General features: G+C 43.3%; 1 protein-coding gene across 1 annotated transcript; it reads right to left on the bottom strand.

The window, feature by feature from the left end:
- Positions 1–4,428: 4,428 nt before the first annotated feature.
- On the bottom strand, positions 4,429–25,063 carry tmem168a (transmembrane protein 168a). The gene is made up of 5 exons (XM_021577492.2): positions 24,851–25,063; positions 23,183–24,485; positions 14,308–14,450; positions 8,127–8,401; positions 4,429–6,540 (listed from the first exon to the last, which is right to left on the bottom strand). The coding sequence occupies exons 2-5, from the start codon at positions 24,344–24,346 to the stop codon at positions 5,993–5,995; spliced, it is 2,130 nt and encodes a 709-aa protein (XP_021433167.2). The 5' UTR covers positions 24,347–24,485; positions 24,851–25,063; the 3' UTR covers positions 4,429–5,992.
- Positions 25,064–25,669: the final 606 nt, after the last annotated feature.

Here is a 25,669-nt window from a genome sequence, read left to right as displayed (position 1 = left end):
ACAAGGAACACACCAGGCAGGTCCGAGATACTGTTGTGAAGAAGTTTAAAGCCGGATTTGGATACAAAAAGATTTCCCAAGCTTTAAACATCCCAAGGAGCACTGTGCAAGCGATAATATTGAAATGGAAGGAGTATCAGACCACTGCAAATCTACCCATTTCAGCTCATACAAGGAGAAGACTGATCAGAGATGCAGCCAAGAGGCCCATGATCACTCTGGATGAACTGCAGAGATCTACAGCTGAGGTGGGAGACTCTGTCCATAGGACAACAATAAGTCGTATATTGCACAAATCTGGCCTTTATGGAAGAGTGGCAAGAAGAAAGCCATTTCTTAAAGATATCCATAAAAAGTGTCGTTTAAAGTTTGCCACAAGCCACCTGGGAGACACACCAAACATGTGGAAGAAGGTGCTCTGGTCAGATGAAACCAAAATGGAACTTTTTGGCAACAATGCAAAACGTTATGTTTGGCGTAAAAGCAACACAGCCCATCACCCTGAACACACCATCCCCACTGTCAAACATGGTGGTGGCAGCATCATGGTTTGGGCCTGCTGTTCTTCAGCAGGGACAGGGAAGATGGTTAAAATTGATGGGAAGATGGATGGAGCCAAATACAGGACCATTCTGGAAGAAAACCTGATGGAGTCTGCAAAAGACCTGAGACTGGGACGGAGATTTGTCTTCCAACAAGACAATGATCCAAAACATAAAGCAAAATCTACAATGGAATGGTTCAAAAATAAACATATCCAGGTGTTAGAATGGCCAAGTCAAACTCCAGACCTGAATCCAATCGAGAATCTGTGGAAAGAACTGAAAACTGCTGTTCACAAATGCTCTCCATCCAACCTCACTGAGCTCGAGCTGTTTTGCAAGGAGGAATGGGAAAGAATTTCAGTCTCTCGATGTGCAAAACTGATAGAGACATACCCCAAACGACTTACAGCTGTAATCGCAGCAAAAGGTGGCGCTACAAAGTATTAACTTAAGGGGGCTGAATAATTTTGCACGCCCAATTTTTCAGTTTTTGATTTGTTAAAAAAGTTTGAAATATCCAATAAATGTCGTTCCACTTCATGATTGTGTCCCACTTGTTGTTGATTCTTCACAAAAAAATACAGTTTTATATCTTTATGTTCGAAGCCTGAAATGTTGCAAAGTTCAAGGGGGCCGAATACTTTCGCAAGGCACTGTAGTTTTGACATTTTTGGCGCTAAAATTTCCTTTCTGGTTTTCAGAAAAGTCTCACTCTTACTTCTCTCCTAAAATATCTCTGGGCACGGCTATACTTTGATTTAGAGATTGAAATCAATGATGTCCTCCCTTCAATAGAAGTGTGCTGTTGTTAAATGAATGCTATTGGTATGAAGGAGACAGACAGACAGATCGATGGCTCAGCCTCCAGTATTTATGCTGCAGTAGTTTATGTGTCGGGGGGCTAGGGTCAGTTTGTTATATCTGGAGTACTTCTCCTGTCCTATTCGGTGTCCTGTGTGAATCTAAGTGTGCGTTCTCTAATTCTCTCCTTCTCTCTTTCTCTCTCTCGGAGGACCTGAGCCCTAGGACCATGCCCCAGGACTACCTGACATGATGACTCCTTGCTGTCCCCAGTCCACCTGGCTGTGCTGCTGCTCCAGTTTCAACTGTTCTGCCTTATTATTATTCGACCATGCTGATCATTTATGAACATTTGAACATCTTGGCCATGTTCTGTTATAATCTCCACCCGGCACAGCCAGAAGAGGACTGGCCATCCCACATATGCTCTCTCTAATTCTCTCTTTCTTTCTCTCTCTCGGAGGACCTGAGCCCTAGGACCATGCCCCAGGAATACCTGACATGATGACTCCTTGCTGTCCCCAGTCCACCTGACTGTGCTGCTGCTCCAGTTTCAACTATTCTGCCTTATTATTATTCGACCATGCTGGTCATTTATGAACATTTGAACATCTTGACCATGTTTTGTTATAATCTCCACCCGGCACAGCCAGAAGAGGACTGGCCACCCCACATAGCCTGGTTCCTCTCTAGGTTTCTTCCTAGGTTTTGGCCTTTCTAGGGAGTTTTTCCTAGCCACCGTGCTTCTTCACCTGCATTGCTTGCTGTTTGGGGTTTTAGGCTGGGTTTCTGTACAGCACTTTGAGATATCAGCTGATGTACGAAGGGCTATATAAAATAAATTTGATTGATTGATGGAAGGACAGAGAAAGACCTTTTTACTTCAAAAGACCTAAAAGGTAGCTAGTTTGTTTTAATTTCCTTGCTGGATGAAGGAAGGACAAGTGAGCTGGATGGAAGGTTTTGTATTTGGCAGCCGCCTTTAAAATAAAATAATAATGTGGAGAGGAAAGCGTTCAGTGGTTAAGTGGCCACTAAACGCTTCCTCACCTCTTGTGATTAGAGATAATGCCTCTGACATTTCAAAGTCACAGCAATATCAACTATCTTTTTTGGGTGGGAAAGTTGGAGCGGTCCTGCATCGAATGAATCAATAATCTCATCCCATTACTCCAGCAGCTGGTCAGGCCCATTTACAGCCAGAGAGAAGAGAAGATAGAAATTCTGTATTCATACATCTACAGTAGATTTCCCTCGCAACGAGCAGATGCTGAATGACTGTGAGCAGCACACTTAAAAAGGCCTGAAGGACACACAGGAGAATAGACCATACCTCTGAATAGGAAAGAGTGCAATGAGCTCCTAGTCATACAGTACTGGCATGATGGTTCATATTGCAACAATACAAAGGCTTGGAAACAATGAATGAGACTAGGAATAATGATGTGTGCTTGCCTTATTGTGGAGACATAGTTAAATGAAGACAGTGAATAATTTCATACCGGTGTGTTGTCTAGCAGTGAAATAAGATTTCTAGAAGACTTTCTACCCATGGCCTCCTACTGTGGGCTGTGTCAATGTTTCGGTTCTTTCAAGCACACTTCTTTCAAGTGACTTAATTCCCGGTTACAAAAACCCGATAAACAGCTAAGTAATTGTCAAATACAGTCTGGATAACACTCACGCACATGATTTTTCCTATACTAGGGAAACATTTTCTGACGGGCCCAAATTGCCCACTCAGTACAGATGAGGCACAGCTGCTGATTGAAGCATGCTGGGTAGTCCTACTGTCAGTGTGTGAGTGAGTGGCAGGCTCTGACTCAGCACATTGATGTGGGCTGCAGAGAGAGAGAGACTGGCTCTTTTATTACCGAATCCAGTTTGGGAGATTAATCCAGCCTTGAATCTAATATTCCAATAAATGATTCCTCCTGTATACATGAATCACTGACCTTACCCAACAGCACTCTATTTCAGCCCTGTCCAATAGAAAGACAAGACAGAGACCGTGTGTGTGTGCGTGCGAGCAAGCATGTGTCTGTGTGAGGATACAGGCCTGTATGAAAGCAGCAAAGCTGACACTGGAGTTCTCTCTATTCATCCCAAAACTTATCAACATTGTTTCATCCCTTCCTCTCTCTAGTCTAATAGTATCTTCCAGGCACCATGCCACGGTTCACTGACCTGCTCTATGAAACCAATAAAACGCATCAAGTGTGACCATCGAAAACAGCTCTACCTTGGAGACATTGTAAGGGAACATTTTATGTTCTGAAGACATAGCCTTGAATTGTACACAGTATGCATCTTCTCTCACTCCCTCTTGGTTCGTGCAGGTGACTGTGACCTCCTCTACAGACCTATGGGCAGAATGCCCAGAATATGATCTGGAAGTTAAGATAGTTTCTAGAGAATCTGAGCAACGAGCGATAACAGCCAGTCACCTGCAAGAACCAACCCTATGAACCATGCCTATGTAGGTTTTTTGGGTAGCGGTATATAAGAGGGCCGAGGGGAGCACCCTGACGGAGCTTGTGGGCAGACTTGTACTTTGTACGTGTGTTAAAGAGTGATTCATTTAATATTGACTTAAGGTGTCCCTGGTGTTGAATTTCCACCAAACATGTTGAGGAAAGGGCGACTAAGCTGAAGCGAAAGCTTTGTGTCCAGCTAGACTCCCCAGTGAAAGAGAGAGAGAGAGAACTGACAGCTTTTTACAGCAGCGCAGGACAATTATTCCTACAACATCTGCCCGGACTTCTACGTTCCCAAACCCAATATTTGCTGCCAACAGTAACATATCTACACCAAGGCCCTGTATTTGCTCAATGTCTGTAAACCATGTCATTTTAATGTCTGGAATTGGAACGGATGGCTAGGGACACCTCTGGGTCATCTCCTCTCTCTTATGCCCCATTTCATGATTCATCTTTCCCACTCTTGCTTTTTATTTTTCCTCTCTCCCTCTACACATCCTATCAAACCACAACTAAGAGACAAGCAATTATGTAGAGCCGACTGGGCCCAATTTAACCCATTGAACATGCTTTCCAAACTATTACTTTCAATAGATATGTGGTCAACGTTTTACATATTCACTTTATTATTCAAGCATAATCTGAGATAAGGCATCACATCGGCTCTTATCAGGACATCAAAGACATAGCGAGACAAAAAGCTCGGCTTTCATTTATATGTAGAATAATACAATTGGACCTTTTTAGCATAAACATCACAGTGTATCATAAAAGGCAGCATCGCAGCGAAAGAGCGAGAGAGAGCACCAAATGAAGCAGAAAGGTTGGCCAATATGGGTCACCATGGCCATCGCAGCCGTAGTGATTCAATGATAGGCTACATGTGGTGAGTCATTGTTTTAACGGTGGATTTGACTCCAAAACAACTGCAGGAAAGTGGCGCCAGGCAGGGAGCTGTGTACTGTATATCCCTGCAGCTATATGGATCCTGTCAGGCTGACCAATTGTCAACACTCCCTCCTCCTACTCACACTGATGCAGCACATTTATAAAATGAATGTTTAAAAAAAAAAAACGAATCAATGAATTAACCACATTTGTGGTGATCCATCTAATGGAACAGAATTGGGTACTAAAATAAGGCTTTCGTCTCATCATTTTAAATAGTCAGTCCACAGAAACGAACACCAAACGCAAGGCAAGACACAACTCTTGAAAATTGTCCCAAAATCTTTGGCTAGACATTTTAATGGTAAAATCTGTATACTATCAGTTTCAAAAGGGGAAATAAACATGACAAACAATTTACAAAAATCTTCCCAGAAAAAAAACACGTGAGTAATGTCATATTACACTTTCAAAATAAAGCACAATGTCCCGTTCAATTCACAAAGGCACATAGGGTGGATGTCAGTAAACCATAGATACACAGAATATTGTGGAGATTGTCTACTTGTACCATTTAGATAAGGCCCACACTAGCATGGTTGAAGTCTATGGCAATAAGACTGATTGCGGTGATTGTCTATAGCTTTACCATAGAAAGCAGGCCTACTGTGGTGACTGTACTTTACCACATATTCTATTGGTGATTGTCTACACATAACTTACCATAGATCATAGGTCAACACATTTACATTTTAGCCACTTCGCAGACGTTCTAATCCAGACCAACTTACATGAGCAATTAGGGTTAAGTGCCTTGCTCAAGGCCACATCAACAAGATTGTTCACCTAGTCGGCTCGGGGATTTGAACCAACCCTTAACCGCTAGGCTACCTGCTGAAACTCCATTGTGGTCTCCTTGCCTGGCTACCCATCCACATTGCTCCGTCCAACTGATGTTTTTTTCTCCACGATGAGTCTGGATTTGCCTCCCCCCTGACGATTTCTAGAACGCGAACACAATCTGACCAATCTGATTGGCCCCAGAAACCGATGGGTTGGGCCAGAGCCGGACTACCTGATGACGTTATCAACTTTGATTCTCTGATTTGGATCGTCTATAACAAATCTAACCAATCACTGATGAATTTGTTTTGAAGTCAACTTCTAGGATGACAGCTTCTGACTGAAAGTAGGTAGCGATTGATAGAGCAGAGGAATTCAATTCAGGGTGAGTGGTCAGGCAAGTGATCTCCCAGGCAGGCAGACAGCTCAGTCAGTCTATGAGTGGACCAGTTTGATGCCCTGTCCCGTGTCTAGTATATTGGGAGGGAACCAGCCCAGTTTGAGTCGCCTGAAGCACCTCAGACACACTCCACACAGCCAGAGGAGGTTGAGCCCACAGCACCAGTTGGATAGGTGCACCAGAGGATAGGTAGCCTGGGGGAAGTGGGTCTTCCAGTGCTCGGCCACGTCGCTCCCTGTGGGAAGATGGAGCGTGTAGTCACTCCAGTGTTTCGACACGCCGTAGGCCGCCGCCACCGCCCTGTCCTTCTCCGACCACTGGGTGGTGCTGTCCGGGTTGCAGTTGAACTCCACCCACTCCGAGGTGAAGTCCCCAAGGCGGGGGGCGACCCCGCCTTCGATGTCGCCAGCAGGGGCGAGCTCGGCCCCTTGCACGGCCAAGTAGACTCCCTCCGTCCTGCGGACCTCCTTTACCCAGGGCATGGAGTTCTCCGTGTCCAGGACCAGGATGAGACGGGAGGTGAAGCCGCTGTTCTTCTCCTTCCACCACTCCAGCAGCTGCTCCAGACGCAGAGAGTCTCCTCCTGGTAGAGAGAGAAATAAAACATTGTAATAAACACAACCCTAGTCTTAGGCTGGGACAAACAAGGAACAACCATTTGCGAACAGCTGATATGTTCTATATCAGAACATGCACAATGCAAACAAAAGGAACATGTGAATAGTCAAGTTATCGGTCCAATCCTCTCTATCGTTATTCTGTGTACCGTCTACAACTACACACCTGTATGGCCTATCCCTAGTCTAAGGCACCTAAATCTTGAGTTATAGGGACTGCTCTCTGTTTGGGCACCCTTCCTCTGTGGCAGAAACGTGAGCGGAGTACGAGCGTGTATATGTGCACGTGAGTAGCCTGTGTGATTGAGTGTGAGTGCCAGAGACAACCCCCCCGCTCTTCCCAGTCCGTTCTGTAAAGCTCCAACGCCAGCCAGGGCCTGGGTTGTTTTCCACTCGGCCTCCACTGCTCAAACACTGTGACACGGGGTATGACACGCAGTATCCTTCATGAGGATTAATACGGCAGTGGGCTCCATGGCAGGAAGATTAAGAGGCGCCCGTAGATGGTGCCAAGATATTTCTTTACAGTTTGGGAGCTGCTCAGAAAGGGACTGGTTAGGAGGAGTGATACTGTGTGGTCGCGACACACTGATGCTTAAAGTACAATTTGGGAGCAGAGGTGTGGTGTACTGTGGCCGCGTTGATGTTTTGACATATATTACTAGAAGACTTAGTTGGTCCGTAGTCGGATCTGTATCTTTAGGAAAACAATACATACAAGTTTTTTTTTAATTGACCCCGCATGTTAGGAGTTTAGTAGCTAGTTTGATAACAAAGGTTACTTTGTTACTGTAATCATTGCTTAGAATGTACAGTACGATACAAATATATTCCTTCCTTAGTCCATGAAATAATAATTGGTTAATGGGTTAATAATAATACTAATTAACTACACTTATTACAGCTGACTTGCCCGATGAGCCACGACGACTGTATGCATGTATTTGATTAAGGTAGGTGGTTAAGGTAGGTGGTTAAGGTAGGTGGTGAGCAAGTAATGGACATTAAAGACAAAAGGTAAAAGTTGTCTGGGTTCATGTTGAAAAGGAAAAGTTACGAGTGGGAGTACATTAATGGTCAAGTCATGTTTAATTGTCACTGAGCTTGCCTTGCACCATGCAGTGATAAAGCGTGGGTGTGTGTCGGCAGCCACTGAAGACAAACTTCAGTTATCACACTGGGAAAATGTTGGACTCTTCATTTCTACTAAATCGCCATGGATTAATGAAAAGTACAGGCACGCACTGTATCTGGCAGACTACTAAATATTGTGTACTTGTTCTAACTACTGCTGTTGTTCTAGACATTTCTCAAAAACTAACATTTAAATGTTTGTCAAAACAAAAATATACTATTCTACACTCATCATCATGTTCTATTCAAACATATAACCTTAATTTGATCCTGTATTTGTTTTTTTTCATGTTTGATCTAGTCTGGAAATAAGTAGGTGTAAAATAAACACTGATAGACGATGAGAGACAGAGATAGGCAAGAAGCTTGTCTGCTGGTAGCCAGCCAGCCAGCCTCTGTGAGCTATGGTGACCCTCACCTGCCAGTGCCCAGGCCCCGGTGCGCTGCGTATGCCCACTGTAGAACACCACGTATGTATCATGGCGGGGCCCGTCGGCCGTGCGAAGCTCCAGGAAGGCCTTGAGTTTGGCCTGGAGGGCCTCCAAAGTCACCCCGCTGGTGGAGTAGTCACAGCCAAACGTTTCGATCATGTGGTGGGAGAAGAGGTGCTGCACGCTGTTCAACATGCCCGTGGAGCGCACATTCAGCTCCTGCACCTGGTCCGGAGGTAGGAGGGTGGGCTGGCCGTCTGGGCTGTGGAGGGAAAGGAGAGGATGAGAGGATAGGTGGAGGAAAGGAGAGGATGAGAGGATAGGTGGAGGGAAAGGAGAGGATAGGTGGAGGGAAAGGAGAGGATGAGAGGATAGGTGGAGGGAAAGGAGAGGATGAGAGGATAGGTGGAGGGAAAGGAGAGGATGAGAGGATAGGTGGAGGAGAGAACGAGAATGAATATGAGGAGAGAATGGCAAGTGGAGACGGAGAGCAGAATTGAAAAGAGGAAGACGAGGAGAATGTAGAGAATGAAAAGGAATAGAGGTGAAAGAGGTGAAGGCACTGGCAGTACAGTAGAGATGGAATATGAGATAATATGAATTTGTGTGTGTGTGCATGTGCATGTCTGTGTGTGTGAGTAAGGCTAAGATGAGCGAGAATAACGATGGAGATGAGTCCTGACCCAACAACAAGATTCGGAGGGTAAGACAGAGCCACCTGTTTGATCCGGCACACCTCTTTCTCTCCATCCCACAGCACCAGGCATGAGGGCAGGAGTCAAGGCTGCCCCAGTCTCCGTCACTCAACATCGCCCCACTCACTCTGTATCTCTGTCCCTGTGCCTGACATTACTCACGACTTTCTCCATTCAATCATAGAGACATCTACATAACTCAAAGCATCTCATCTTAAAGCAGAGTTATTATGATCTCGAGAGAGACTTTGGGCTGGATAGATTGGAGAGAGTTCTGTTTAAATAATGAGTAGATTTTGACTGAGTAGTTGTATTGAGATGACTGGGGACAGTGGATAACGTGGCTGTTAGAGGCTGACGTGACAGATTTGTTTCACTTACCTGGCCTTATCTATACAAAGATGGGAACATATTAGTCTCCTGCTATCTCCTTCCCTCTGTCCTCCCTCTCTAAAAGCCTGTCTCTCTCCCCTGCACCCTCTCTCACTTTGTCCCTGTCTGACTTTCTCTCCTTTGTTCTCTGTCCCTCACCGTTCCCTTCTTCTCCTCCTCATCTTCCCAAGGGGCCACTCACCATTGTAAAAACATGATCTGAACCCATCAAACAGTAGATAATACACTGCTATATTCTCAACATTCTCTCTGGTCTCCCGCTGGGGCCTACATCCACAGCCCTGGCATACAGAGCAGATGTATGGGCCTGCATCCGAATCACCACCACAGAGCTAGCTACTGCTAAGTGCTAACTGCCCTAGCACAGAGATCAATCAAATCAATCGCATTTATTTATAAAGCCCTTTTTACATCATAGAGGCAGAGTCTGAAATGGCACCCTATTCCCTACATAGGGCTTTAGTCAAAAGTAGTGCACTATGGGTCCTAGTCAAAGGGATAGGGTGCCATTTTGGACAGAGAGTGGCCCTGCCTGGTCATAAACACATGTTCCAGCCACAGCCACTTAGTATGCCAGGGAGAGAGCAGCCTAAGGGGGGAAACATTAGGGCCATGTTTATTGGGATATTTTTCCACTTGGTTTGTCCAGTGAGGGAATTGAAATTATGGTCTGTCCCTCTGGATGCTGTAAAGATAAGATTGAATTATTATTGTTTTTTTTACTTGGGTGCAGGGAAGTAATGATTGTGGAGAAGAATAAAGTGAATGTGTGTCTGTGCGTGTGAGGTCTGTGTACGAGTGTCAGAGTTTCCATTAGGAAAATGTGGCGTCTTGACTTTTGATCGGCAGTACTTTAATTTAACAGACATTTGAGAAATTTACCGGACCCATATGCATTGGGCACATAACCTGATTAGGGCGTCCACCCACTGACAAAAATCACATTTTGATTATTTGTCGTCACAGAACATGCAACTCGAGGACACAACAGCGTGCATCCTTCTTACCGAATTCCAATGCGCACTTTTAAGATATAAGAATAACTGCCACATTCACTTTTCATCAGCCAACAAGACGAGTAACGAACAGCAAAATCACTAGCCTGCGTCAATGCAATATCCCCCATAGTCGAAAAGTTGACCTATTCTTATGGTCAGCTTGGCGTTCAATGCGAGAAAGAAATAGCCTATTCCAAACAGACCCTGGGACAGTTATGGGATGATAGATCCCAAATTCATATAACTAGTAGGCCTCGGCTACATAAAAAAAATGTTACAAATTTAAAAGCAATGAGTCTGATGCAACAGATCAGAACGTTTAGCTTAAAATGTTGATAAACTGTTATTTCTTCACAGTATAAGCTTAGCAAAGCACACAATAAGCAGTAAGCTACACAGATATGTTTGTTCCGTAATGCAATTAGCGGAAAAATACAGTTGTCAAATGCAAACTGCACATGCAAGCGGTTTCATGTGACAGAGATACAAATATCTGTTATAAATATGAAAAGAGGGGAGATCTAAAGATTCAAGAACTAGCATGGGTTGCTAATATGACTAGAGCTGTGTTCGAATACCCATACTAACATTCTGTATACTACACATTTCATGAGTATATACTACATACTATTAGTTCATTTTGGTATACTGTAAATGAACGGTATCGTTTCAGTTGAGCGTACTAGCGCTTTGCCCGTCTACCAGAAGTTGATGCTGTTGCTATGCAACCTCTTGCTAGTTTGTTAGCATAACAAACGACCAGCTAGACGTCTTACGATTCGTAAATTCAGAGTGTTGTCAGATTGTCCGTTCATAAATTCAGAGTGTTGTCAGATTGTCCGTTCATAAATTCAGAGAGTTTCACTCTCGGAACGTTCAGAGCGCACGCTGGACACTCTGGCCGAGGAGTAGGGTTGATCCGAGTGTTCACTGGCAGTCAAGCACCCAAGCTAACTGACTGATGATGTTGGCTAGCTACTTCCAACCACAAATGAGAGAACACCTCACTCTAACCATTTTACTTGCCCTAGCAGAGCTGGTTAGGCTGTTTTCATGTTATCCAGAGCGTTGGTGACTGGAAACAATTTAATGACGCTTTTTTTTGGCCAACGTTTACTGCCACTGGCCATATTCAACGGGTGTTGAGTGTTCTTAAATTCATCAGTTATTCTGCGCTCTGGCACACTCAGACGAGAGTTCTGAAATCGGAGTAGATAGCCTGAATTAACCATGTCCATTGAAACACACAATGACTATACCACTTAGTTAAGAATGATGTGAATAGTTAGATAGAAAATAGTAAGATATCAGATAGTTAAAATACAGCCTGGCAAGTTCGATGTATTAGTAGCCAACTAGCTAACATACTGCTGTAATGCTATGCTCTTTATAAGGATAGCGTAGTTAACAAATTGTCAGCCAACGTAACTTACTTGAAAAGACATTACTTTATTACATTTCTTAACATTTGTCATAATGTTAAGAAAAGCAATGAAGCAATGAATTTGTATCCACTCTCGTCGGACTTTGGCTGCATTTTCCCCGACATTTTCTTCAAATGTGAAAACGTTGTGAAGCCACACCCATTTTCTGAAGAATTGCATCATGGTCCCTAAAAGCACGGAAATAGTGTACACTGCTCGTATACTTTGTATTTTGCCGAATTTAGTACGACATCTGTGAACTTTTGGCATACTAACTATATCCATACTTTATACTCACATCAAAAATAGTAAGGTTAATATCGAACACAGCTTAGGATTGTGCATTTGGTTACTGGACAATGAAAGAAAGTTGATTTGAAAACCAATAGAACATGAGAGATATAGGCTACATGCCTCATAATATGAAGTAAAAGGTTTCAAAACAGATAAATATATGTTTTCAAAATGCATACTGCTCCAGCTCCTTGCAAAGTGGTGTGTGACATGCTGAAGCCTGCCTATACCGTTGCCTATATGCACTTGAATGGTGAATGGGAAGCCTGCTTCAATTTTAATCGTGGCCATCAAAACAGTTTAATACGCAATTGCATTTAGAATTGGTACGCAATGATTGGGCTTATAAAAGCAAGTTTCACTCCAGCAGCAACAAATGAGCTGTTTTAGAAGCTGTAGCAGCAGTTCTCGTGCTGTGTGTAGAGGTTGACCGACTATGATTTTTCAACAATACCGAATATTGGAGGACCAAAAAAATCGATTAATCTGACAATTTTTATATATTTGTAATAATGACAATTACAGCAATACTGAATGAACAATGAACACTTTAATTTTTAACTTAATATACTACATAAATAACATCTACTTAGTCTCAAATAAATAATGAAACATGCTCAATTTGGTATAAATAATGCAAAAACACAGTGTTGGAGAAGAAAGTAAAAGTGCAATATGTGCCATGTAAAAGAGCTAACGTTTAAGTTCCTTGCTCATGTGACCGATGAGAAATGGCTAGCTAGTTAGCGGTGGTGCGCGCTAATAGTGTTTCGATCGGTGACGTCACTCGCTCTGAGACCTTGAAGTAGTGGTTCCCCTTGCTCTGCAAGGGCCGCGGCTTTTGTGGCGCGATGGGTAACGATGCTTTGTGAGTGACTGTGGTTGATGTGTGCAGAGGAGCCCAGGTTGGAGCGAGGAGTGGGACGGAAATTATACTGTTACACTCAGAACATGAGAACACATGAAAGCTGGTGGTTCAATACTCCCAGTTCTTCAATATTCCTAGTTAAGACGTTTTAGGTTGTAGTCATTATAGGAATTATGACGCGTCGACTATTTCTCTCTATACCATTTGTATTTCATATACCTTTGACTATTGGATGTTCTACTAGACACTTTAGTATTGCCAGCCTAATCTCAGGAGTTGATAGGCTTGAAGTCATAAACAGCTCTGTGACTCAAGCATTGCTATGAGCTGCTGGCAAACGCAGTAAAGTTTGAATGAATGCTTACGAGCCTGCTGACGCTTACCACCGCTCAGTCAGACTGCTCTATCAAATATCAAATCATAGACTTAATTATAATATAATAAGCACAGAAATACGAGCCTTTGGTCATTTAAAATGGTCAAATCTGGAAATTATCATTTCGAAAACAAAATGTTTATTCTTTCAGTGAAATACAGAAAGGTTCTGTATTTTATCGAACGGGTGGCAACCCTAAGTCTAAATATTGCTGTTACATTGCACAACCTTCAATGTTATGTCATAATTATGTAAAATTCTGGCAAATTAGTTTGCAACGAGCCAGGCGGCCCAAACTGTTGCATATACCCTAACTCTGTGTGCAATGTGACACAATTTCCCTAGTTAAATTCATGTTAGCAGGCAATATTATTTTAACTAAATATGCAGATTTAAAAATATATACTTCTGTGCATTGATTTTAAGAAAGGCATTGATGTTCATGGTCAGGTATATTCGTACAACGATTGTGATTTTTTCGCAAATGCGCTTTTGTTAAATCAACCCTCGTTTGGTGAAGTAGGCTGTGATTCGATGACAAAATTAACAGGCACCGCATTGATTATATGCAAAGCAGGACAAGATAGTTAACCTAGTGATATCCTCAACCATGTGTAGTTAACTAGTGATTATGTGAAGATTGATTGCTTTTTATAAGATAAGTTTAATGCTAGCTAGCAACTTACCTTAGCTCCTTGCTGCACTCGCGTAACAGGTGGTCAGCCTGCCACGCAGTTTCCTCGTGGAATGCAATGTAATCGGCCATAATCAGCGTCCAAAAATACAGATTACCAATTGTTATGAAAACTTGAAATCGACCCCAATTAGTCGGCCATGCCAATTAATCGGTCGACCTCTAGCTGTTTGACAAATTTTCCGCTCATATGCTCTGTATCGGTATGCTGTGCGCGTGTGATAAACATAATGACTAACGAAGATACACAAGCGACAATTTAATTCCACAAAATTTTGCACATTAACTTATAGACCGATAAGCATGTATTTGCAAATGTATTTGTTTTTGCCAAAAGCTGGCTATTACCGGCTAACGGAGACCCTGGTGTGTGTGAGTTCAGTGTACATGTGTCTACGTAGCCTTTATATGTGCGTGTGTACGGACCTGCTGTAGCTGGTAGGGACGACGAGAGCGTAGCCCACACATGTGCCCCCCAGGCAGCTGCCCAGCTCATGGAAGAGCCCGTGGGCCAGAGACTCCAGAGGGAGGACCACCAGGAACACACTCATGAACACACCATTTGAGGGCTGCAACACAATAGAGCATTTCATGTGATTTTTTAAAAATGTTTTGAAACAAGAGAATTTAGCTATTTAGATACAGACATAAAACAATTCCATCACAAGGCTTCAGCTCAAAACACCCTTCAAAGACAATCAAGTGAAGCTGTGGGAATGAGTGAGAATTAAGCTTTTTCAAAGATAGTCTAAGTGAATTCCAAGGCCACATCTATAGGCCTACCCAATGGACTCTGTTATACAAATTCACCAAGCTGTTAAAATTCAGTTAAATAAACATAAATTACACAGAAACAATAGGCATCTAAATTATTTTATGCCGTTGCCATGACGATTTCCATGTAGCCTTGTGTTTCCTCAACTACACTTGTGTTACATTCACATTTGCAATTAAAATCCTTATTAACTCTTTCCTCAATCTGACTTGTCCAATTAGCGAGGCACCAGCAAGGTTACCACATCACTTCAGAGCTCCCTGCTTCATTATTAGCTCGTCAGTTTTGGATGGAGGCAGCAGACCTCTTGTTAAATTCAGCTCCGACTGCCCAAGGCCTCACAGCTGGTCCATCATCATCTCCTCAGTCCTGATTTGACATAGCAACACTGAAGCTCTTATGCCATCCCAGCCTTCAAGCCCTTTTATTGTAGAGCAGGCCTATATTAAAGAAAAATAATTCAAGGCTATAGCTAGGCCTACATGTTTGGTAACACGGACACTGAATTGTATATTTTACTATGTTGAGTGTGTGGGTGGGTAAGTATTATTGCTTAAAGAAATGCTACAGTACTTTGGTGACTAAGAAATATAAATATTTAACCTCCCACTTTGGGCTGGATGTGACAATGTGTAGTTCATACATGCATCATCTATTGGCAGACTTACTGTCACCTTAATTAGCCACGAAATCCCTAGTTTGAAAGTGACTGCTTTTTTGAAGCTGCGCTGCGCCATTTTCCCTACATTCCCCCCCACATGGGCCAGACTCCTAGCAATTAGAGTTCTAGCCAATACGCTTCAGCCCCTCGCATTTGAGTGACAGCTAGCAAGACGCCTGCCCATCGTTATCCAAAGAGGTTGCAGTGCGACTCAGTGGACACAGCAGAGAGCGAGAGGGCGAGAGTAATTACGTGGTGCACATAGCTGCACATATGTGACGTAGTAGTACACCATTTTTGGAGACCACTTTTGGCTCGTGAGTAATATTTTCAGAACAACCGGCTAAAAAGTATACAAAAGGTACAGGAGAATCTCTTTAAGGGTAGTTCCATTTCAGCAAGCCATGACACCCACCATCTCCGATTGTTGTTGAAATAGTTTGTCGCATTCTTGCAAATATTATTTTGTTGAAAAGACTATTTGAACTCTGAGCAATTAAGCTAATTGATTGCATCCAAATTGGCGATTTCAATCATAGGATTCATAGAATTGGCTTCCTATTTCGCAACAACGCATCCTTCACTCATGCTGCCAAACATACCCTTGTAAAACTGACCATCCCACCAATCCTCGACTTTGGCGATGTCATTTACAAAATAGCCTCCAATACCCTACTCAACAAATTGGATGCAGTCTATCACAGTGCAATCCGTTTTGTCACCAAAGCCCCATATACTACCCACCATTGTGACCTGTACGCTCTCGTTGGCTGGCCCTCGCTTCATACTCGTCGCCAAACCCACTGGCTCCATGTCATCTACAAGACCCTGCTAGGTAAAGTCCCCCCTTATCTCAGCTCGCTGGTCACCATAGCATCTCCCACCTGTAGCACACGCTCCAGCAGGTATATCTCTCTAGTCACCCCCAAAACCAATTATTTCTTTGGCCGCCTCTCCTTCCAGTTCTCTGCTGCCAATGACTGGAACGAACTACAAAAATCTCAAACTGGAAACACAACTCCCTCACTAGCTTTAAGCACCAACTGTCAGAGCAGTTCACAGATTACTGCACCTGTACATAGCCCACCTATAATTTAGCCCAAACAACTACCTCTTTCCCTACTGTATTTAATTTATTTATTTATTTTGCTCCTTTGCACCCCATTATTTTTATTTCTACTTTGCACATTCTTCCATTGCAAATCTACCATTCCAGTGTTTTACTTGCTATATTGTATTTACTTTGCCACCATGGCCTTTTTTTTGCCTTTACCTCCCTTCTCACCTCATTTGCTCACATCGTATATAGACTTGTTTATACTGTATTATTGACTGTATGTTTGTTTTACTCCATGTGTAACTCTGTGTCGTTGTATCTGTCGAACTGCTTTGCTTTATCTTGGCCAGGTCGCTATTGTAAATGAGAACTTGTTCGCAACTTGCCTACCTGGTTAAATAAAGGTGAAATAAAATAAAAAATAATATTAATTAAATATAATACCCAACATCTGATTTGGACCAAACTACTTAAAATTACTAAAGAGGTGAGGAATCCAAATAAATCGCCAAAAGCCACCCATGTACCCCACCCAAACCAAGCTCACTCCAACCGCCAGTATACAGTATCAGTTCTCTATGTTTGACAAGTATTATGAAGCTTATGAAGCTTTTTCTCCCCATAAATTAGTGTGAGAGTACCAGGTTGTCCACTAGATGCTGCTGTTCCTGCTCGTATTGCCACAGCCTTTTATACATTTTACAGGTCGCTTGTACTTATTAAAGGTCGTTTCTATCCCAATATCAAATCATTTCTGAGTAACAATTAAGTACCTCAATTGATTTAATTTAAAATGGTCAAAAATAACAACGACAAAAAAGCTTCTTCGCAAAGAGCAATTTCTCAAGCAAGAATTTTGCTCGGATTGTCTGGGAGTGGTCTGAGTAGGGAGGGGAAAATTGAAACTAGCTGAGAGATTTGGAACGGTTTCTTATTAGTCTATTTACTAATTTACCGTCTGTCAACAGTCAGGCCAAATCTCCATCCCACCAAAACAGGCAGAAATTTCAGGCGGCCTTTTCAAGTCAAACTTTATTTGTCACATGTGCCAAATACAACAGGTGTAGTCCTTACTGTGAAATACTTACTTTCAAGTCCTTAACCAACAGTGCAGTTCAAGAAAGAGTTAAGAAAATATTTACCAAATAAACTAAAGTAAAAAATTATTAAAAAGTAACAATAACGAGGCTATATAAAAGGGGGGTACCGGTACCGAGTCAATGTGCAGGGGTACAGGTTAGTTGAGGTAATATGTATATGTAGGTAGGGTGGGAATGACTATGCATAGATAATAAACAGCGAGTAGCAGCTTGCCGTGCGGTAGTAGAGAAAACAGTCTAAGACAATTTTTGGGGCTTTCCTCTGACACCGCCTAGTATATAGGTCCTGGAAGGCAGGAAGCTTGGCCCCAGTGGTGTACTGGGCCGTACGCACTACCCTCACGCACTACCCTCTGTAGCACCTTACGGTCAGATGCCGAGCAGTTGCCATGCCAGGCGGTGATGCAACTGGTCAGGATGCTCTTGATGGTGCAGCTGTATAACTTTTTAGGGATCTGAGGACCCATGTGAAATCCTTTCAGTCTTCTAGAGGGGGAAAAGGTGTTGTCGTGCCATCTTCATGACTGTCTTGGTGTGTTTGGACCACGACAGTTCGTTGGTGATGTGAACACCATGGAACTTGAAACTCTCGACCCGCTCTACAGCCCCCTCGATGTTAAAGGGGGCCTGTTCAGCCCGCCTTTTCCTATAGTCCACGATCAGCTCCTTTGTCTTGATCACATTGAGGGAGAGGTTGTTGTCCTGACACCACACTGCCAGGTCTCATCGTTGTCGGTGATCAGGCCTACCACTGTTGTGTCATCAGCAAACTTAATGATGGTGTTGGAGTCGTGTTTGGCCACGCAGTCATGGGTGAACAGGGAGTACAGTAGGGGACTAAGCACACACCCCTGAGGGACAACAGTGTTGAGGATCAGCGTGGCAGACCTATTGTTACCTACCCTTACCACCTGGGGGTGCCCCGTCACGAAGTCCAGGATCCAGTTGCAGAGGGAGGTGTTTAGTCCCAGGGTCCTTAGCTTACTGATGAGCTTTGTGGGCACTATGGTGTTGAACACTGAGCTGTAGTCAATGACCAGCATTCCCACATAGGCGTTCCTTTTGTCGAAATGGGAAAGGGCAGTGTGGAGTGCGATAGAGATTGCGTCATCTGTGGAACTGTTGGGGCGGTATGCAAATTGGAGTGGGTCTAGGGTATCCGGGATGATGATGTTGATGTGAGCCATGACCAGCCTTTCAAAGCACTTCATGGCTACCGACATGAGTGCTATGGGCGGTAATCACTTAGGCAGGTTACCTTTGCTTTCTTGGGCACGGGGACTATGGTGGTCTGCTTTCAACATGTAGGTTACAGACTCGGTCAGGGAGAGGTTGAAAATGTCAGTGAAGACACTTGCCAGTTCGTTTAGGCATGCTTTGAATACATGTCATGGTAATCCTTCTGGCCCAGCGGCTTTGTGAATGTTGACCTGTTTAAAAGGTCTTGCTCACATCGGCTACAGCGAGTATTATCACAGTCATCTGGAACTGCTGGTGCTCTCATGCATGCTTCAGTGTTGCTTGCCTCGAAACGAGCATAAAAGGCATTTAGCTCGTCCGATAGGCTCGCGTCACTAGGCAGCTTGTGTCTGGGTTTCCCTTTGTAGTCTGTAATAGTTTTCAAGCCCTGCCACATTCGACAAGCATCAGAGCCGGTGTAGTAGGATTCAATCTTAATCCTGAAGTGAAGCTTTGTCTCTGATGGTTCGTCTGAGGGCACTAAAAGGGCATTATCATTTTCACAATTTCACAGTATTATTCCAACCTCATAGTGTGGAAATATATAAAACATAGGGGGAAAAAAATCACATTTTTGACTGCACAGGGCCTTTAAATGGACCCATTGCAACTTTAGGTAGAAAACCAACAGCTTTTGCTCATGATTAAAATAAATGGTGGGTCATAGCTTAAAGGGATATAGCGAGATTCTGACAATTTGTTTTCTACCTACCCAGGCAAACTCGTGGATAGCATGTTAATGTCTCTGCGTGCAGTATTAAGGAATTATTATTTTTTGTGAGCCAATGATGACGCTACTTGCCTAGCATTAACGCAATAACTAGAAGTTTACAGGTACAGTAGTATAAGATGGCTGGAGATCTTATATGATGTGGCAAATAGTTGCTACAGTGTAGCCTGTTATGCTAATAGCAGATTACCAAGTAAAGCTAAATAATGTATGGCTCTTTATGTAAGGAGATAGGCATATTAAAGTGCTAATTAACTTGGGTCATGGTTGAGAGCAGAAGCAGCTCTCCTTTCCGGCTTGGGACTGTCTTGTGATTGCATGCCAAGCCTGTAGCAAGCGTCAGTCTCTGGGGCTTATGACGTGACGCTTGATGTTTCAATGTTGATGATGTCACTCGTCTTGCTTTGTTACTAGACTATGCAGCTATCATGGTCAGTTCTGTCTCTAATAAGATAATTAAAATCCTCTCAATGAGGAAAAACCCAAATAAATGAAAAGCTCAGATCAATCACTCAATCGATCAATCAGCTGATCAATAAACCAACTGATTTATCAATCCATCTTTTCATTCATTAGTTTAACATATTAGTTTAACATATACAGTGGTTTGCGAAAGTGTTCACCCCGTTCACATTTTTCATATTTTGTTGCCTTACAATCTGGAATTAAAATAGATAGTTTGTATCATTTGATTTAAACAACATTCCGACCACTTTGAAGTTGCAAAATATTTTTTATTGTGAAACAAACAAGAAATAAGACAAAAAAAACAGAAAACTTGAGGGTGCATTACTATTCAACCCCCAAAGCCAAAACTTTGTAGAGCCACCTTTTGCAGCAAATTACAACTGCAAGTCTATTGGGGTATGTCTCTATAAGCTTGGGTATGTCTCTATAAGCTTGGCACATCTAGCCACTGGGATTTTTGACCATTCTTCAAGGCAAAACTGCTCCAGCAGTTTTCAAGATGGATGGGGTCCGCTGGTGTTCAGCAATCATTAAATCATACCACATATTCTCAATTGGATTGAGGTCTGGGCTTTGACTAGGCCATTCCAAGAATTTCCCTGGATTTAGCGCCCTCCATCATTCCTTCAATTCTGACCAGTTTCCAAAACCCTGCAGATGAAAAACATCCCCAAACCATGATGCTGCCACCACCATGCTTCACTGTGGGGATGGTATTCTCAGGGTGATGAGGTGTTGTGTTTGCGCCAGACATAGCGTTTCCATGATGGCCAAAAAGCTACATTTTTGTCTCATCTGACCAGAGTACCTTCTTCCATATGTTTGGGTGGTCTTCCACATGCCTTTTGGTGAACACCAAATGTGTTTGCTTATTTTTTTTCTTTCAGCAATGGCTTTTTTCTGGCCACTCTTCCGTAAAGCCCAGCTCTGTGGTGTACAGCTTAGTGGTCCTATGAACAGATATTCAAATCTCCACTGTTGAGCTTTGCAGCTCCTTCAGGGCTATATTTGGTCTCTTTGTTGCCTCTCTGATTAATGCCCTCCTTGCCTGGTCCGTGAGTGTTGGTGGGCGGCCCTCTCTTGACAGGTTTGTTGTGGTGCCATATTCTTTCAAATTTTTTTATAATGGATTTAATGGTGCTCTGTGGGATGTTCAAAGTTTCAGATTTTTTTTATAACCAAACCCTGATCTGTACTTCTCCACAATATTGTCCCTGACCTGTTTGGAAAGCTCCTTGGCCTTCATGGTGCCGCTTGCTTGGTGGTGCCCCTTGCTTAGTGGTGTTGCAGAATTAGTGGTGTTGCCTTTCAGAAAAGGTGTATACAGTGAGGTCCAAAAAGTATTTGATCCCCTGCTGATTTTGTACGTTCGCCCACTGACAAAGAAATAATCTGTCTATAATTTTAATGGTAGGTTTATTTGAACAGTGAGAGACAGAATAACAAAACAAAAAAAACGCATGTCAAAAATTGATTTGCATTTTAATGAGGGAAATAAGTATTTGACCCCCTCTCAATCAGAAAGATTTGTCTCCCAGGTGTCTTTTATACAGGTAATATGCGAAAGTATTCACCCCCCTTAAAGGGAGTGCTCCTAATCTCTGCTTGTTACCTGTACAAAAGACACCTGTCCACAGAAGCAATCAATCAGATTCCAAACTCTCCACCATGGCCAAGCTCAAAGAGCTCTCCAAGGATGTCAGGGACAAGATTGTAGACCTACACAAGGCTGGAATGGGCTACAAGACCATCGCCAAATGGCTTGGTGAGAATGTGACAACAGTTGGTGCGATTATTCGCAAATGGAAGAAACACAAAAGAACTGTCAATCTCCCTCAGCCTGGGGCTACATGCAAGACCTCACCTCGTGGAGTTGCAATGATCATGAGAACGGTGAGGAATCAGCTCATAACTCCGCGGGAGGATCTTGTCAATGATCTCAAGGCAGCTGGGATCATAGTCACCAAGAAAACAATTGGTAACACACTACGCCGTAAAGGACTGACATCCTGCAGCGCCAGCAAGGTCCCCCTGCTCAAGAAAACACATATACATGCCTGTCTGAAGTTTGCCAATGAACATCTGAATGATTCAGAGGACAACTGGGTGAAAGTGTTGTGGTCAGATGAGACCAAAATGGAGCTCTTTGGCATCAACTCAACTCGCCGTGTTTGGGGGAGGAGGAATGCTGCCTATGACCCCAAGAACACCATCCCCACCGTCAAACATGGAGGTGGAAACATTATGCTTTGGAGGTATTTTTCTGCTAAGGGGACAGGACAACTTCCCAGCATCAAGGGACGATGGACGGGGCTATGTACCGTCAAATCTTGGGTGAGAACCTCCTTCCGTCAGCCAGGGAATTGAAAATGAGTCGTGGATGGGTATTCCAGCATGACAATGACCCAAAACACACAGCGAAGGCAACAAAGGAGTGGCTCAAGAAGAAGCACATTAAGGTCCTGGAGTGGCCTAGCCAGTCTCCAGACCTTAATCCCACAGAAAATCTGTGGAGGGAGCTGAAGGTTCGAGTTGCCAAACGTCAGCCTCGAAACCTTAATGACTTGGAGAAGATCTGCAAAGAGGTGTGGGACAAAATCCCTCCTGAGATGTGTGCAAACCTGGTGGCCAACTACAAGAAACGTCTGACCTCTGTGATTGCCAACAAGGATTTTGCCACTAAGTCATGTTTTGTAGAGGGGTCAAATACTTATTTCCCTCATTAAAATGCAAATAAATGTATAACATTTTTGACATGCGTTTTTCTGGATTATTTTGTTGTTATTCTGTCTCTCACTGTTTAAATAAACCTACCATTAAAATTATAGACTGATAATTTCTTTGTCAGTGGCCAAATGTACAAAATCAGCAGGGGATCAAATATTTTTTTCCCTCACTGTATATACTGAGATCATGTGACAGATCATGTGACACTTAGATTGCACACAGGTGGACTTTAACTAATTATGTGACTTCTGAAGGTAATTGGTTGCACCATATCTTATTTAAGGGCTTCATAGCAAAGGGAGTGAATTCGTATGCAAACATCACTTTTCTGTTTTTTTATTTTTAAGAATTTTTTTAAACAAGTTATTTTTTTAATTTCACTTCACCAATTTGGGCTATTTTGTGTATTTCCATTAAATAAAAATCTATTTAAATTACAGGTTGTAATGCAACAAAATATGAAAAACACCAAGGGGGATGAATACTTTTGCAAGGCACTGTATTACCCTGCCAATTCACCATTTACCACTATGTAGCATCTTACCTGCCAGGACACAGCTGCCAGTATGGCTGTGGACACCAGGCTGAAGAAGACCAGGCGTTCAGAGATCAGGCAGAAGTGTCTCATCCCCCGCGAGGCCATGACCCGGTCAAGGCTGCGTGTGTCTGACTGCTGGATCGAGCGCGCCTTCTGACATTCACTCAGCTTGGTGTGGAAGCCCCATAGTGTGATCAGCAGCACCACATGGCAGACTGTCCAAAACAGGCCAAACACACAGAATCCGGGGATCACCAGGTACCACAGTTCTAGATGGCTCATCTTTAGAGCGGCTAGGACGAAGAAGGCTATCTCCACAAGCCCTAGAGGGAGCAGGGAGAGTCGACGCCAGACACGTCCCCAGGAAAGCAGGGGCAGCCAGCGCTCGGTGGCCCCTAGGCTGCTGAAGTAGACGTCCAAGAGGGGGTCACATATCAGACGGCCCAGGTAGCAGCCCAGGGCGAAGGGATTGGTGGTTATCCCCACGGCCTTGAAGAACAACAGGGAGGTGACCAGGGCAAAGCAGGCCAAGTTGGGCAGGGCTAGGAGGGATTTAACACGTAGGCTCACGATCAGAGCCCCCAGCGCCACCACTAGGGCAATGAGGGCAATAGATTTGTGCATCAGCATGGTGGTGCTGGCAATTCCAAAGCCCAGGAGTTCTAGGAGCTCCTCGGACAAGAGCAGGGTGGGTTTATAGTGAACGCAGCCCATTATCCTATCAGTTAAGGCCCACACCGTCCTCAAAGCCACACTAGCCAGCAGCAGGTAGTTAGTAGCCTGCTCCTTCACATTCTCCTCCAGCGAGGGACTATTGAGGAAGCACAGGAGGCCCAGAAGAAAGCCAAACCACAGGTGGAAGAGGCTGAGACTGGCTGACTCCATGGAGAAGTAGTAGTAAAGGATGCTGGCGATGCCCAGGACGAAGAGACCCAGGATGAAGATAACAAGGATCATGGGCTCGTCTGTCTGCTCCCAGCGCACGTACAGGCCCAGGCATACCGCCACCATCAGGTTGAAACTGGACAGGTAACCAAGGCAACGCACTGACGACCACATGTCCACCTCCCTGCTGGGCTCCTGCCCAGGCCCGCTCTCATCCTCCGGCTCAAGGCGTGACATGGCTGTGTAGAGACAGTGGCTGAGGCAGTAACAAATCCTCCTGAACATTCAACTGGGGGGACTCATGATTCAATGATCAGATATAACACTGACAGTAGCAAGCTTGTGTAGGTTTTGTAGTGGACTGGGACACTTGAATTTAGGCAACATTATGGATGAGATCCAGATGAAATAGGCTATTCGGCCACTGTGAAAGGAGAACATATTTTGGGAATGTAAAAAATGTGTACATTAATTATCATAAACACAACAGTCATCCTAATTTAGCTGTATATGTCATATGTTGGCTGGATGACAAGCAAAAAAACACGGACCCTGTTGCTATTGACAGAAGATTAGAGCCAGTTAGCTAGCTTGCTAGGTGCTGCTGTCAATAGTACAAGAATGCCACATAGCACAACAATGGCTACCTAGTTACGCGGCGTAAGGTTGAATAAGTGATGACATCTCCCACAATTCCAGAGACATCACAGTAAAACTAATTCAAATCATTAAAGCTATTCACAAATAATTAGCGATGATAAAACGAAAGATTAATATTGAGTTGCTTACTCTTGTTTGTTGAAAAACTTTTTTCGTTTCCAGTTCGTGACGTTTCCGGACTCCAAACTACGGCAAGGCTGATGAGTCAAACATACCTGGGATTTTGCGTTTGCTGAGAAAACGAATGAGGTTGTCCCTCTCACTAAATTATTATTCCATTAGAGGTGACATCAATGAAAGATAATTATTTACGTTAACAGTCAGTGGCGGTTCTAGCTTGTATAGCTCCCTGGGCGAACCCCCGCTTCAGCGCCCCCCCCCCCAAAAAAAAGAAGCACCATTCTGCACCAACTGTCATTTTTAATCAGACATTTGGAACATCAATAAATAATCGTAACATTTAAAACTATATAAATATAAAAATATATACAAAAATAAGTAACAAAGACAAATAGAAACAAATTGTAGTATATAAATACAAATAAAAAATAGAATCGAATTATCACACTATTACACCATTGCTAACAAAAAACACAAATAAAACTAAATTGCACGAATTATATAACACACAAATGCACATATAGAATAACACACTTATAAAGAAGATAACCTGATTATTACACTATTGCACTTCAAACAAGAAACACACAAACTAAATTGCACAACTGCCATCTAAACCTTGACCTTTCTTACCTTCCTTAATTGAAAGTCATCAATTACATCATCATAAGAATTTTGCCCAGCAATTGCATGGTTAATACGGATGACAGCAAGGCCACTAAGGATTTCCTGTGACAAGGTGGACCTCAGGTAAGCTCCTCTCTGCTTCAGCTACGATCACTGGAAGAATAGACAAATTCTAATAGCATAAATTTGGATTGGTTTTAT

The sequence above is a fragment of the Oncorhynchus mykiss genome, chromosome 21, assembly GCF_013265735.2.
Source record: "Oncorhynchus mykiss isolate Arlee chromosome 21, USDA_OmykA_1.1, whole genome shotgun sequence".
Classification (NCBI taxonomy): Eukaryota; Metazoa; Chordata; class Actinopteri; order Salmoniformes; family Salmonidae; genus Oncorhynchus; species Oncorhynchus mykiss.
The sequence above is the reverse complement of the archived record's forward strand: the minus strand, read 5'-3'. Positions and strand labels throughout refer to the sequence as shown.